The sequence below is a fragment of the Lipophrys pholis genome, assembly GCF_963383615.2.
Source record: "Lipophrys pholis genome assembly, chromosome: 12".
Classification (NCBI taxonomy): Eukaryota; Metazoa; Chordata; class Actinopteri; order Blenniiformes; family Blenniidae; genus Lipophrys; species Lipophrys pholis.
The window spans coordinates 17,279,381-17,292,895 of NC_137641.1; the positions used below are offsets into that span (position 1 = coordinate 17,279,381).

At 42.2% G+C, this 13,515-nt stretch overlaps 1 protein-coding gene across 4 annotated transcripts in view; it reads right to left on the reverse strand.

The window, feature by feature from the left end:
- The window catches only part of sh3bp2 (SH3-domain binding protein 2), a 28,061-nt gene extending 18,337 nt beyond the window's left edge, over positions 1 to 9,724 (reverse strand). For 2 of the 4 annotated variants that reach the window (XM_080476229.1, XM_080476230.1), the window contains exon 1: positions 1,105 to 1,331. In XM_080476229.1, the coding sequence (XP_080332355.1) occupies positions 1,105 to 1,223 (119 nt within the window). In that variant the 5' untranslated portion in view covers positions 1,224 to 1,331. Of the gene's footprint in view, positions 1 to 1,104; positions 1,332 to 9,294; positions 9,445 to 9,534 lie in introns of those variants that run through there. The other 2 variants (XM_080476232.1, XM_080476231.1) reach the window with 2 other exon arrangements.
- Between the last annotated feature and the right edge of the window lie 3,791 nt (positions 9,725 to 13,515).

Below are 13,515 nucleotides of genomic sequence, written 5' to 3' on the forward strand. Positions count from 1 at the left end.
AAGAAAACTTTCACCTGGCTCTACCGTGCTCGTTTATCACTTTTGTTTTATACGTTTTCAAGTGAAAGACTTTTGTTAATGCTTAAAGCATGACGTTATCTGCTTGTTATCTGATTGTGTGAATGCAGGGGTCCAACAGGCTACCTGCTTGGTTTTCTGCATGTTTGCCGTTTCCATGTAAGCAAGACATCGTTTTCAAAATGTTTCCGCGTAAATGTGAAACTTTTAAACTGAAATAAAAATGCAAAACTATGCGTTTGCACTTGAAGCATTCTAATATTAATTGAACTACTCCATGAAGATGTTAGAGTTAAGTAACTGTGTAAACATCCAACACTCACACCTGTGTGTATTTCATTTGTCCCCATTACCATGTGGAGAGCCTGGATGGTAAATAAATGTACTTCAGTCATCAGCACGGTTCCATCACTCAGCTTCACTAAGAAAAATTAAAATAACTTCCCACTACACGCGTCTCCTTCTTTTGGGATGCTGCACTCAGCTCTGTATCACTAGTGATTTGTAAAATTAACTCAACTCTTCTAACAAACCTGTTTTTGTGTGAAATTCAGATTAACATAGACGTGAGTGCTTCCAGCTGAAGGCGTCATGCTGTGGGTGTGAAAGATGTTTCTAATACCATCGCAACTTTCACTGCAGCTCTTTGACCGCTGTGAAATAAAGCAACCTCATTTCTGTGCCACGGTTTCACATCCGAGGAAAGACGACAAAGTGCTGCAATTTTCAAGGTGTCGTGAGAAACAAGGCTTGTGTTTACGTCCAACTTAAACCGGCTGAAATGTCCCACAATAGAAACAAAAATAAACACTTCGGCATCAAAGCGCTGAAAGAATGCCCGACACGACCGCAGCAGCCTTCAGCTGTGACATTTCACTCTGGCATTGAGGAACAATCAAAGACGATGACTGCTTTTGCAAATCACGCCTGATATTCAGGATATTACCAAACCTAATGAAGAAAACCCATCTTAGTCCAACTAATAGACATCAGACGAACACAAGAGTCCACTCACATCAACTTCTTTCAGTTCTTTGAGTAGTCCAAAGCCATTGAATGTAGATGGAAGGTAGCGTCCCGACTTACATTTGTTCCCTGATGCACATCCTGGGGCTCGGCTTGGAGCTCCGCGCAAACGACTTCTTCTTCCTCAGAGACGGGGCGGACATGTCGACGGACATGACGGCAACACCACGGTACAACATGCGACCATACTTTGCAAGCACGTGGAAGAGACGGAGGATGGACGCACTGCAGGAAGAGCCCGGGACAGAGTCAATCCAATCACAGATTTGAGAAAGAGAAGATGAAGAGGTTCAGGAAAGACTGAGTGAGCAGATTGTAGATCTATGAAGGGACTAAAGGAGGTTGAAATTGAGAAGAAAAGGCAAACAGAAGGATCGGTGGTGTCGATTAGGAAGCCTGCTGGTGGTCTGACACTCGGGTACTCCACCAGACATTTCCTGAACGGGGCTCCTCCTTTGGCTCCGGCCTCTGATAGGCCGACCAGCTTCGACACGTTCCTTCCTGCTTCCTCAAAGACAGGATGTGATTGGCTGCCAGTCGAGGACCGCACCGCGAAACACACACACACACACACACACACACACACACACACACACACACACACACACACACACACACACACACACACACACACACACACACACACACACACACACACACCTCACATACTCAGACACACCGGACCTGAGAAAGAGGCTGTGGGACTTTCCAACTTGTGCCACTGGAACAATGCAGAGGTCAAACACACACACACACACACACACACACACACCCACACACACACACACACACACACACACACACACACACACACACACACACACACACACACACACACACACACACACACACACACACACACACACACACACACACACACAGAGGCTTGCACAGACACGTTTGCACAGCAGTGCTGACTGCAGCCTATTGATACTCACTGATCACAACCAAGTGTCAAACTTTAGTATTAACTATAGTCTAACTTTAATTGCAAGATTAAAATCTTGATTCTGATAAATTCGCAGAACGATGGTCCCCCGTTTGTCAGCAAAGTGCAGGCTCTGCAATCAACAGAAATAGTGACACCTGGACATGCTCCTACATGCAAAGACAAATAAAACCTCAAATTCACGTGAAGAAAACATCGGTGCTCGTTCTGCCTTCCTGCGTCCCACACAACATATACACTCCTGCCTGATGTGTCCGTGACACGACAGCCTGAAAAGGCCTAAAGAAGAAGAATAGAAATATCAGATCCTGCTCTATAATATAATAAAGTGTACATTTACTAAAACATCCTCTGCATAAGTGCAGCCACAGATACTGAGCGGTCCAATCCGATGAAGAAAGACCAGTTTTAGGAGCTTGAATGTTCAGATCGCACCATTCATTGCATCTACACATGTAGGTTTTGTATTAGAACAACAAAATGCATGTGTGCTGTGATCAATTGAAAATGTTGTTGTCTGGACATGAAACTTAGAACGAAAATGCAAATCCAATGAACATTGAAATAAAAGCAGGGCCTTGTTGAAAAACAAATGAGATTTGGTTTCTTCTCGTTTAAACTGACCTTTACAAGTTACTAACAATGAAATAACACATCACCTTTCTGATGAAAAGACTTTTTTTTTTACAGGACTAGTACCCCTCCTTGTGTCTGATTGCCGTTCCCTGCCCTTATGTGTTTCAGTGTGTTCTGCATGTTTGGACTTTCCAGTGTCACATGGTTATTCTCCTGTGACCTTGAGGAAGTTTTGATTTTAGTTGTTTGGATTTGTGTTTTTGTTGTACAGCAATAAAGAGTTTCTGTTCTACCAACAACAGGGTGCTTGGCATTCTGAGTCCTCTTCTGAGCAAACTGTAACAAAGCTGGCCTTGAAATATTCAATAACACCGTCTGAGTGCTGAAAGTCTCCACACTATATGACATTAATGATAATAAAAAAAAAAAAAAAAAACATTTTGGCACACAAAAGCTAAATAAAAATGAGTAGACCAGTGTTGAATAGTGCAAATAAAGTGATGGCTCAAGAGTCGACTGACTTGATTCACAGCCCTCCAGCTGTCTGATGTAACTTAAACCGATGATGTAATCGGTCCTCACAATGAGCAATGCTAAGATCTCACACTGAAATAAACTCAAAAATGTAAACCTGCTCTAATCATTTAGTAATCTACAGATAATCTGAGAAACTAGAGAAACTACATTTTGCTGGCTTCTGCAAAAATAAATGAATAGGGAAACAAGTACATTTTTTAAAAAGTGTTTAACTATACATGAAATGTCTCATATGTTTATATTAGTTCTGTGCCCAATTTCAACTGTTTTCATCAATCGCACTACTAATTCACCACCACCGTGAAATATAATTTGCAGGGTTTCCTTGCCATGCTTGTCAGGATCCATCACTTTGTGAAACGTCAGTGCAAATGGCACAACGACTTAGAGTGAAGTTCTCAACGTGACACACAAAGAAACTCACGATTTCATCATTTGTGGCATCCAACATCATCAGATAACAAAGAGAGATATGCATGAATGGAGCTGAAGACAAGAGCAGATTACTGGGATGTTTCGGCCCTCGAGCAGAACCGGTTTTAAAAAGAGACATGCTTTCTGTTTTGGTGCCGAATATACAAGCCGGGGAGCACTTCTGAGCAAAGAGGACATTAATGCGTTCGTCAATACACGTGAGAGCTTTAACATAAACAAAACCGCTATGGCTTCCTGGGCCTGCAGTATTGCACAAACTACAATTTTGGTTGCAGGACCTCTAACCACTCCTTCAGCAGCAGACTGAAAGACAGAGTTAACATAAAACCTCAAACTCAAGAATTTCCCGGCCCACTTTAAAAAGCATTATTATCCACAGTTTAAACCAAATATCACACCGAGATAAATTTCCCTGAAATTAATGGAAACTTTTGTTTCGGAAACGCAGTAATTCAGCAATAAAATCCATAGTTACAGATGCATAAAAAAAAACCTGCATTAAAATCATTATTCGGTGGGACCTCAGTGGCACTCCAGCCAGTGGCAAAACAACGTAAAGAAAACACAATTTGGCTCAATATAGGTAAGATTAAAAACTGTATTGTAATTTTTCATTTTTAGAAAGATCTTCCATGACACTATACATATAACTGTATCCCGCCATCATTTTCAATAATTCAAAAGTTCAATGAAAAACAGTGAAACTCTCTGTAGTTCATCTACACACACGGGATCAATGCATCAACGCAACAAGGTAAAGAGGAGGAGCGAAGGAGAAGCAGTGACAGTGCCATTATGTTGGAGGTGAAAATGTACTCTGAGCGCCTGATCTGCAGCCAGGAGTATGTGCTGGTTTCACACTTTGCTCAAACAGCAAACACCCCTGTGCACACGTGTCTCACGGACGCAGTGTTGTTTTCGAGGCGCTTGTGACCACCTAAAGTCTAGACGAGTAAAGAGTGCAAAGTTCACCACAGTCGGGTGGTTAGAAGAGTTTGCACACTACAGTTGCATGAACGAGTTTAATGAATAAAACTGAGGGAGGAAATCTGAGCACCTGAAGAAAACCCACCCAGAGCACGCAAACCGTACACAGAAAGGCTGGGGATGGTGTTACTATACAGTCACGCAACGTGCAAGATGAACATATGATTAAATGAAACAAGTGTGTTTATACAGTACGAGTGAAACCGTGGCGGTACTGTAACACCCTGCAGGGGCTGTGTTGTGACATCTGATATTCATATGAGCCAGGGTTGTTGGTTCCTGTTTAAGTGAGTCACCCGTCCTGCCTGAAACCCCCCGGCTGATGTTTGACAGCCTCCACAAGCAGAATGAGTCAAAGTTGACAAAACACGCCAAGAAAGCTTCGCAGCAGAAGAAATGTAACAGTTAGGGGATGCCATTTTCCTTTTAATATCTAAATCCTGATGAAAAACGCTTCATCGGCGGATAATAGACTTTCAAACTCACGTTTTCATTGATGAATCCATTGTAGATGTAATGTAGATGAATTGAAATAATAAAAAATGTTTAAAAATGACTTTGACATTGGTTGTAGATCTATCATTAGACAACTTCAATTATTTGCTTATGGATTTGTAAAGCTCTAAAATGTGACAATACGTAGGCTATGCGGCATTCGCTGGGGTTTCACAGTGTTGTCTGAACTGTGACGCACTTTGAGAACCAATGGTTGAGTGGGCCAGTTTTAGTGTGAAAGGAGGATTAGAGCCTTAATATAAGACAAACTCACTTTTTCTGACATATTTCCATGAAAAAAATATCTTGAGCTCAGACTACTACAGTATTATGATTGTACTTCTGGACTCGGCGGTGACCTGTTCTGTAGTATCAACCTCCATAAATCATTAATGCCCTGACAGTCTTTTGAATCTTTTATTTTTAAGATGTGTAAGTAGTACTGTGTAAAGGAAACATTACTGTTAAAAGCATGTTATTTGTTGTAATTGTTATTGTTAAAAGATTGGTATTGCACTTTTTGTATTTTTATAATAAAATACACTGCTTTTGTGATTTATGATGCAATATTTTGTGTAACAACGCGATCAATTGCCAGTAATTCTTCTTTTCAGGGTCCAGTCATTGCATCCTGTTTGAATACGTCCCGATAATAATTATTTACATTACATATCAGGGGTGTCAAGCATAATTTAGTTCAGGGGCCACATACAGTGACAGTGCCATAATAATCTTCATATTTATACTTCAAGGGTTTTCTGTGTTGTGGTACAGATTATACGTGATGAAAATGTCCCGATTTTCACAAAACCAAAGAATTACGACAGAAAACAGTGACAATTTTAACATTAAATATATTTTAATTGGTGAAAAATACATTTAAATGTCAAAAAAAACTGTTGCATTATGGGTATTTTTACAAACTCCCTTACAAACCTGACTGCATGACTTTGAGGCTAGTTTGATGGCAACCGGGCAGCTCGTCAGCTCGGGTCTCAGTGTGTGATGTGTCCGGTAGTCAATGAAAACAAACGTATGCACATATGTGACCAAAAAAGGAAGCCTTATACACACCCAGTCACAGAAATGTTGAAAAAGTTGTCCCACTTATCAGAAGGAAGTTTCCCCTCTATCATCCGTCTGAATGCCAAATTCAAAATCCCCCTCCGCACAGTCCAGCTTCAAGACACTAAACTCTTAAACACTGCCAGAAGGTTGAACGTTTTCAAAGCTGTGAAACCATTTTTGATCACAAAAACATTATGTGGCTGCACTCTGGCGCCACATAAAGCAGAAGTTCAGACTGAGTTGTTGAAACAATAAAGAAACTCGCAAACTAGTTCATACAGCACATGAAAGAGTGACACACGTACACACTGCAGGGATTCCTCCGGTAGTTCACCGAGGCTTGAAACACACTTTCTTGTAAGAAAACACGTGGTTGTATAATCTGGATATTGTGTGATCAGCGTCATCTTCAGGTGCAGCACTGACGAGGAGATCCCTCAAACTCCAATAAAAGAAAATAGATCTTTAAAAAAAGGGAAAGATTCAGATCAAGCTCTCAAAAACTTTTTTGCATCTTTGTCACTTCTCCCGAGAGGTTTTGTATTTCCAGAGTGCAACATTCATGCATACTTGGATCTGAAATGAAATGCAGTGTTCCCCCTGTATAGCCTGTGTTCAGACCCTTTTATAAGAAATAATTTCACAAGTAATGTTTAACTATACGCTCGTTTAAATGATGTTTTTCACTTAGTGCAAGAAGCCTGTTCTGTAGATTGCAGCTTCGACCAGAATTCTCACGAGTCATGTGACTTTATGAGACTCTTTGTAAACTTTATCCACACCACTCACTAACACTGCCTCCATCGTCACTATAAACCGTGAACTCAGGCCCCGTTTACACAAAGTTTCAAGTGGAAACGCCTCGTTTTTACGTTTCTGCTTCCGAACACACAATGTTTATAGCACTTTCATCCACTGTGGTGCCTCTAAATGGGGTTTTTAAATAAAGTTGGATTGGATTGGATTGGATTGGAATGGGCGTACGCAGACATTCGTAAGGACAGAAAACCAAGTTGAATTGCTATTCAGGGTGACTCTCAACTATATAACTACCAAGTCCCAGGGGAATCAGGACTGGGAGTCACGACACTCTGGAGGAAACATTATTGTTATTGTCCATCTACTGAGCATGTGCAGAAGAACTATTTATTTACAGTGCACATGACCTGGTTTTCACCCCAAACAATGCTTGTATTTGGTCAATACTGACCATGTGGCCAACCACTGCATGGTGGTGTAATGCATAGCACTGCTACCTCACCACAACAACATGTTCTTAATATGTTAATTTTATTAAGGCGTTCCCACAATCCAAATACGTGCTCACTGCGTTATTTGATGTTTCTGCATTGACTGCATGTATCAATGTCTGTTTCCAAGTTCCACTCTTTGCGAGTTCATTTATTATGAGGTCTGGTTTTAATGTACGTACATGTTTCACTGGGTTTCCAGTAATCTTGCAGCATTCTTTTGGGTCGACCACGTTCCACAGTCCCATTTCAGCCATAGTGACTCTGCAGTAATCCTGCTCCATTTGTTTAAAGGAAAATACAGCACTCCATATGTTATATAGAATCGCTGCAGCCCTTATTTAGCCCCAAATGAGCATCATGTGGTTGAATAGTGACATTTTCTCTAACAGGGCTGATTGTGTTCGGTGACATTTAGCCAAACAGCAAGGATACCGGACTGGACTTGTGGTACTTTTCTTGCAAGTTACCATGTGCATCGGATAACCTGCTGGTAACTGGATCAATAAATCCAAGAGAGCCCGCTCCCGGGACAAGGTTTCATGTGAAAATGCACCGTTTTTCCATTTTCATTTCGGAAAAGTTTAGCAAAGTCTTAGAAACGATGTCCATCAACATGGAAATGGTAGAAACGCTGAAAACTCTTCAGTTTTCATGGGCAGTTAGTTGGTGCCGTTATTTGTTTTTGTAATAAATCCGCACACACATGCACGCGGAGAACAACACGCTATAAATATTAACAATGGGAGTCCACCGACATTCCTATGGACAGAAGTTAGATTGCTATTCCAAGTGACTCTGAACTATAAAACCACCAGATCCCAGGAGAATCAGCACAGGGAGTCATGACCCCCTGGAGGAAACATGGTTACTGTCCACCTAGTCGCACATGCACAGACGAAATATTTAATATGGCTGTGGTGCACGTGTGCAGTAGCAGTGTTTCTGAAAAGTTGTTTCTCCTGTTTTCACGGCGATGGAGCATTTTTAAAAATCAGTAGCACCGAGCACCGTTGTCATGGTAACAGACCCCCAAAACACTGATATCTTTCCATTTTCACTTGAAAATCCAACAATAATACCCAGAAGATCAGTGGATGGATGGATGGATAAAATCAAATAAATGGAGTGTGTCCATCCATTAATTCATCCATCGTGGATGTAGTTTAAGATGTTGGGACGCAGAACTTGATCCCAGCTGACTTTGGTCTTTTAGTCTGAACTTCTCAAACCAAATGTTGAAGACAAATCAAGGAGTTAAGGAAAGGTGTTAGGAGGCTTCCTGAAGGAGTTAGTGAAAGGCAATCACGTTGGCGTGGCAGTTGGACTGCACTTTCACTTAGTGAAGTCATAATAATCCCACGGCGGCGCAAGCTAGTGACGTCCGCCGGGGTGGGAAAGAACTACAAGTTTCTGAAAATGGACTACAAAAAGTGCATTTGGGTTTTCGATGATTTAAAGTTGTTCAAGGCAGATTATTGCTTTGGTAACTTACATGATCTGCTCACTTTTTCCGACATTGTGAGTTTCCCTGAACGCTCGGATGAGCGGGTCCCTTTAAATGCTGTCGCCGCAAGGAATTGTGGGGCAGCATGAGCTCGCCTGCCTTTGCGAAAGGAAGCATCAGTGGTTCCGAAGCTAAAGGAGGCTCCAAAGGAAGCAACGAGCCTCCTTTCCTTTGCTTTTTGAGAATTCGGACCGTCCTTATCATGGCCGCCACACAAAACACTTCTGGGGTGAAGGAGAAGTCGATAGATAAGGAGATAGGAGGGAGACTTCGGACGTACCCCAGATCTGTCAGTTGTCTGACACTCTAACCTCCTGCACTGTAGCATCATCATCACGTTCTGCTCTAGTAAACTTCAACGTCCATGCATTTTTCTCAATTACAATAAGTCTGAAAACTCCTGGAAGAAAGCTTGAATAAAGGCGCATTTCATGATAAAAACTCACCCATGGATTGCTGTGTCAGCTGTGTGGCTCCTCTCTGTGTGTCTGTGTCATAGTGGTTTGAGCCGTGCAGAAGAGCTCCACTTCAGCCTCACTTCACTTCCTGGCCGGCCTTCTTTCAGAGCCGCTGTGTAAAGTGTCACAACACCCTCCCTCCGACCACAAAGAGAAACCGGCTGCAGCGCTCATTCAGACACAGACAGGCTGACATTCAAAGAAAAAGAGCAATGTGGGCCTACTTACCAGCAGAATCCTATAAACGGTGCTTCTTGTGGCCGGATTAGGGTGCTGTATTAACTCTTCCCTGCAGCACGGTGGAGGTCTGCGCTGGCTGGATCCTCACCAAAGATGACACCATTTCTAACATCTGCACAGATCGGGTTTCAATGCTCCAACTCCTGCAGACACAACTTCCAGTGACTGACTTCCCATCGGTGGATTCGTTTTGACCACTCCCTCTTTTAGTTAGCAATTATGTCATAAACAAACACCAGTTAACCCAAATCCTGTTGCTAAGTCAACAAACCATCCCGCAGCGTGAGGAGATGGAAAAGAATTCCAAGTGGAGTGGAAGGCAGTGAGGAACCGTTTACACAACGCTTCAAGTGAGAGTGCATGGTTTTTGTTTCAGAAAAGTTTCTTGTTTACATGCTAATGTTTGGAAAATAAAGTCCATTTCCACAGAAAATGACAGAAATGCGGGTGCTGTCGGTTGTTTTCATAATGAACCGGCACAAGCATGCAGAGAACAGTACCGGTACACTAAAAATAATGAGGAGTACACGGACATTCGTATGGACAAATGACACAGTTGGATTGTTATTCCAGGTGACCGTCAACTATAAAACCACCAAGTCCCAGGAGAATACGGACTGGGAGTCATGACACTCCAGAGGCCGCCATTGTTGTTCACACCAATCTAATCGCATATGTGCAGATGAACTATTTACTACGATTGTAACACGGATGTACAGTGAAAGCGTCTCCCCCTGTTTACACCGAGACGGAGTCAGAGCATTTTTTAAAAAGTTGCATTTTCAGTTTTTCAGACACCCAAAAAAAGCAATGAAAGTTTTCCATTTTCTCTTGAAAAGGGTGTTGTTTAAACAGGCCCTGGAATCTATTTATGATGTCATTGAAAAGTCTGCCTCTTCAGCACAGCTCAGAGCGTCATTTAACCAAAAGGGTTCATCCTCGGGGGAACCTTTCACGTCTTTTGAACGTGGCATATCAGGCACGTGTGTCGACGTCATGGAAAATACTAAGAGGAATTCATGCCGATTAAAAAAAACATCATATAATATATAAAAATATTTGTGTTGTTTATGGCATCAGGAACACTCTAATATTTGGTAACTTCTTCCAAAATGTTGCTGTGTGAAAGGGGTCAAAGGTTAATTGATGATTGTAATGTGTTTGTGTTGCTTTCTGTCTCTGTGACAATGTGATGAATTGACCCTGTGATCTGGCCCAGGCTGATGCCTGGTATCTGTGTCCAGAGGGAAGAAGTTTCAACTGGTGGTGGATTTCCTGAGTCTGTCAGGATCAGTTTGACCTCATTCACTCATTGAATGCAGCCAGTTGAGTTTTTTTTTTTAAGGGTTTAGTCACAAGTTTCCTGCATATTTTTGCAACGCCCAACAGTCTATTCTTTACTGTTCAACTTTTCCTGCATTGTTTTTGCCTTTTTTTCTTCGTGGCCCGCTTGCTGTTCCACACCGACTGAATCCCATACGTGACTACTGTGGTATTATCAACATGTCTGAAAAAGACACAGATCAAATAAGCCTTCAATGGAATCTGCCGACGTGCACTTTATTCTGACTCTCGCAGGTCGAATGAGGGTAAAAAAAAACCCTGCAAGAACCTAAAGGCTTAGCCCAAAACCACAGGCTACTTGAGAAAAACCATAATCGCCTCCATAAAGCACGGTGCCCACAAGTGTTTCAGAAAAGATTTCATATCAAAAATCAAAGATCATCTGGAATATTTATAAGATGATGCAGTGGCGTGGAGAAAGTCTGCCACTGACAGATATGCACGTTATCTTGAGCGGACAATATTCAGCATTCAGCACTATTAAAATCCCCTGTAAATAGCTGTGGCTTTAAGGCCGACTTCATTTTAGCTCGTCTGTTGGAAAACAAAAAAAACCCCAGGAACATTGCTATGCAACAGAATCAGAACGGACGCGGCATGTGGATGTAAAACCGGTCATTACAGACGCTTCAGCTTCAGACAGTAAAACCTGCCAGTAAGAATACCCACAGAGCTCTGGAAAGTCAAGAAAGGACATATTTGTGCCTACTTTCATCCTTTCTTGGAAATACCATACTGCAACCATACAAGCAAAGGATGCATTGCTTGTACTTTTTTATGTTGTAATTTTGAAATGAGATCTAAAAACAAACAAAAAAAAAACATTTGTGAAGCTGTTGTGTCGCTCGTGACACCAGTCTTAACATCTGAACATCTCAGGTTTCAGTGCTTCAACTCCCTCTTTTAGTTAGCCATTATCTCACAAACAAACACTAGTTAACCCGTTTCCTTTTGCTAAGTCAACAAACCATCCCGCAGCGTGGCGACCTGGAAAAGGGGGAAAATTCAAACAGTCTACTGAACATATACATTAAAGAAAACTAAGACGGAATCTAAGTCTCCCCAAGACCGACAGCCGTGGGAATGAGGGCAGATCGGGGGTCCCCCACACCGAAACGGAGCAACATGCCGATCAGACGTTGTTTGAACTTGTGCTGTGTGTGGGAGTTACCGTGCAGTGACACATTTGCATGTTGCAGTGGCTCTTCAGAAGAAGAGAGGACTCGGGGGCGGGAGAGAGGGATGAAGGAAGGATGGGGGGGGGGGGGGGGGGGTAGTAAACGGGGAGGTGGGTGTCGTGTGGGGCGCAGATAGGAAAAGAAACTGCTCGGGTTTGTCATGACAGGAAGTCTTACAAATTTAACTTTAAAGTTTTGTCAAGAATATCAGTCTTGACAAAGTGTTTGCAGAACATTTTGACAATTACTGTGGGAAATGGCAACAATCTCAACATAGACCTAATTTTGATATTACTTTCTGGTGCAAAATACAGTATACCGTATATATATATATATATATATATATATACACAGTGTATATTTAAAATGTCCTATACTTTATTATGTTGAGTTAAGCTGTTATTCACTTTATTTATTTTTTTCAAATTATAATTTTGGAAAAATAAAAACCGTACCTTTTCCCCCATTAGGTATTCAATCTGCTGCATGGTGGAGAAGTGGGGTTCGCTCTCTGTGTGGAGTTTGCATGTTCTCTCCGTGTCTGCCTGGTTCTCCTCCCATAGTCCAAAAACATGCATGTAAAGTTAAGTTACAGGCCAACATCAAACCTTGCCTTTAATTTTTTAAAATCGTAGAAAAAGTTGTTGCGAGTCAGCTTTGTGACCATTTATGTTCTAACGACCTATTTGCGTCTTTTCGGTCTTCGCTTTAGAGCGCATCATAGCACAGAGACACTCTGGTGAGGGTTATTAATGATCCTCTGGTGGCCTCAGACAAAGCACTGGTCTCTGTTCTTGTCCTGTTAAAGAGTTGCATTGCTGCCTCTGGCCACTGGAGGCGCTGAATGCCTCCAAGGAACGATGCAATCGGAATATGACCAAGACGTTTTATAGATAGACGTGTCAGAAACTCTGGAAAACTCAGTTTGAGTCCCGTCTCCCTGAGCAGGGCAACAAAACGGAGCTCAGATCCCGCAGCACAAAGCAATGAAAAGAACCTCTACGATCTGTAGGTCACATGAGGAAACGGTTTCCACCCTTGGCCAGACCAATACCTCTCACCTTTGGGCCGACTGACTGAACCCACCAGAGAAGTGAAGGAAAAACTGATGGTGTGTTTTTCATACCGACATGACAGGAGACCCGATCCAGACTCTTTTCACCTGATTGAGTTACCTTCTTCAGTGGTTTTCACATTCTAAATAAAGACAATTTCATGCGAACTTGGTTGACTGGAGGTCATTTCAGGGGGTGGGGGGGGGACAAAAGATGTGTTTGTGGCTATGTGTGCGTGTGTGAGTGTTTCCACTCTACACAAATAGGATGTAGAGTGCCAGAATAACCCCACAGCTCAGCAGCTTCCTGTGTTTGACGAAGAAACTCAGCAGAGAGCTGCATCCCTTTCTGACCACTGAGCTCCGAAGCGATCCGTGCGTTTCACGTTTCTT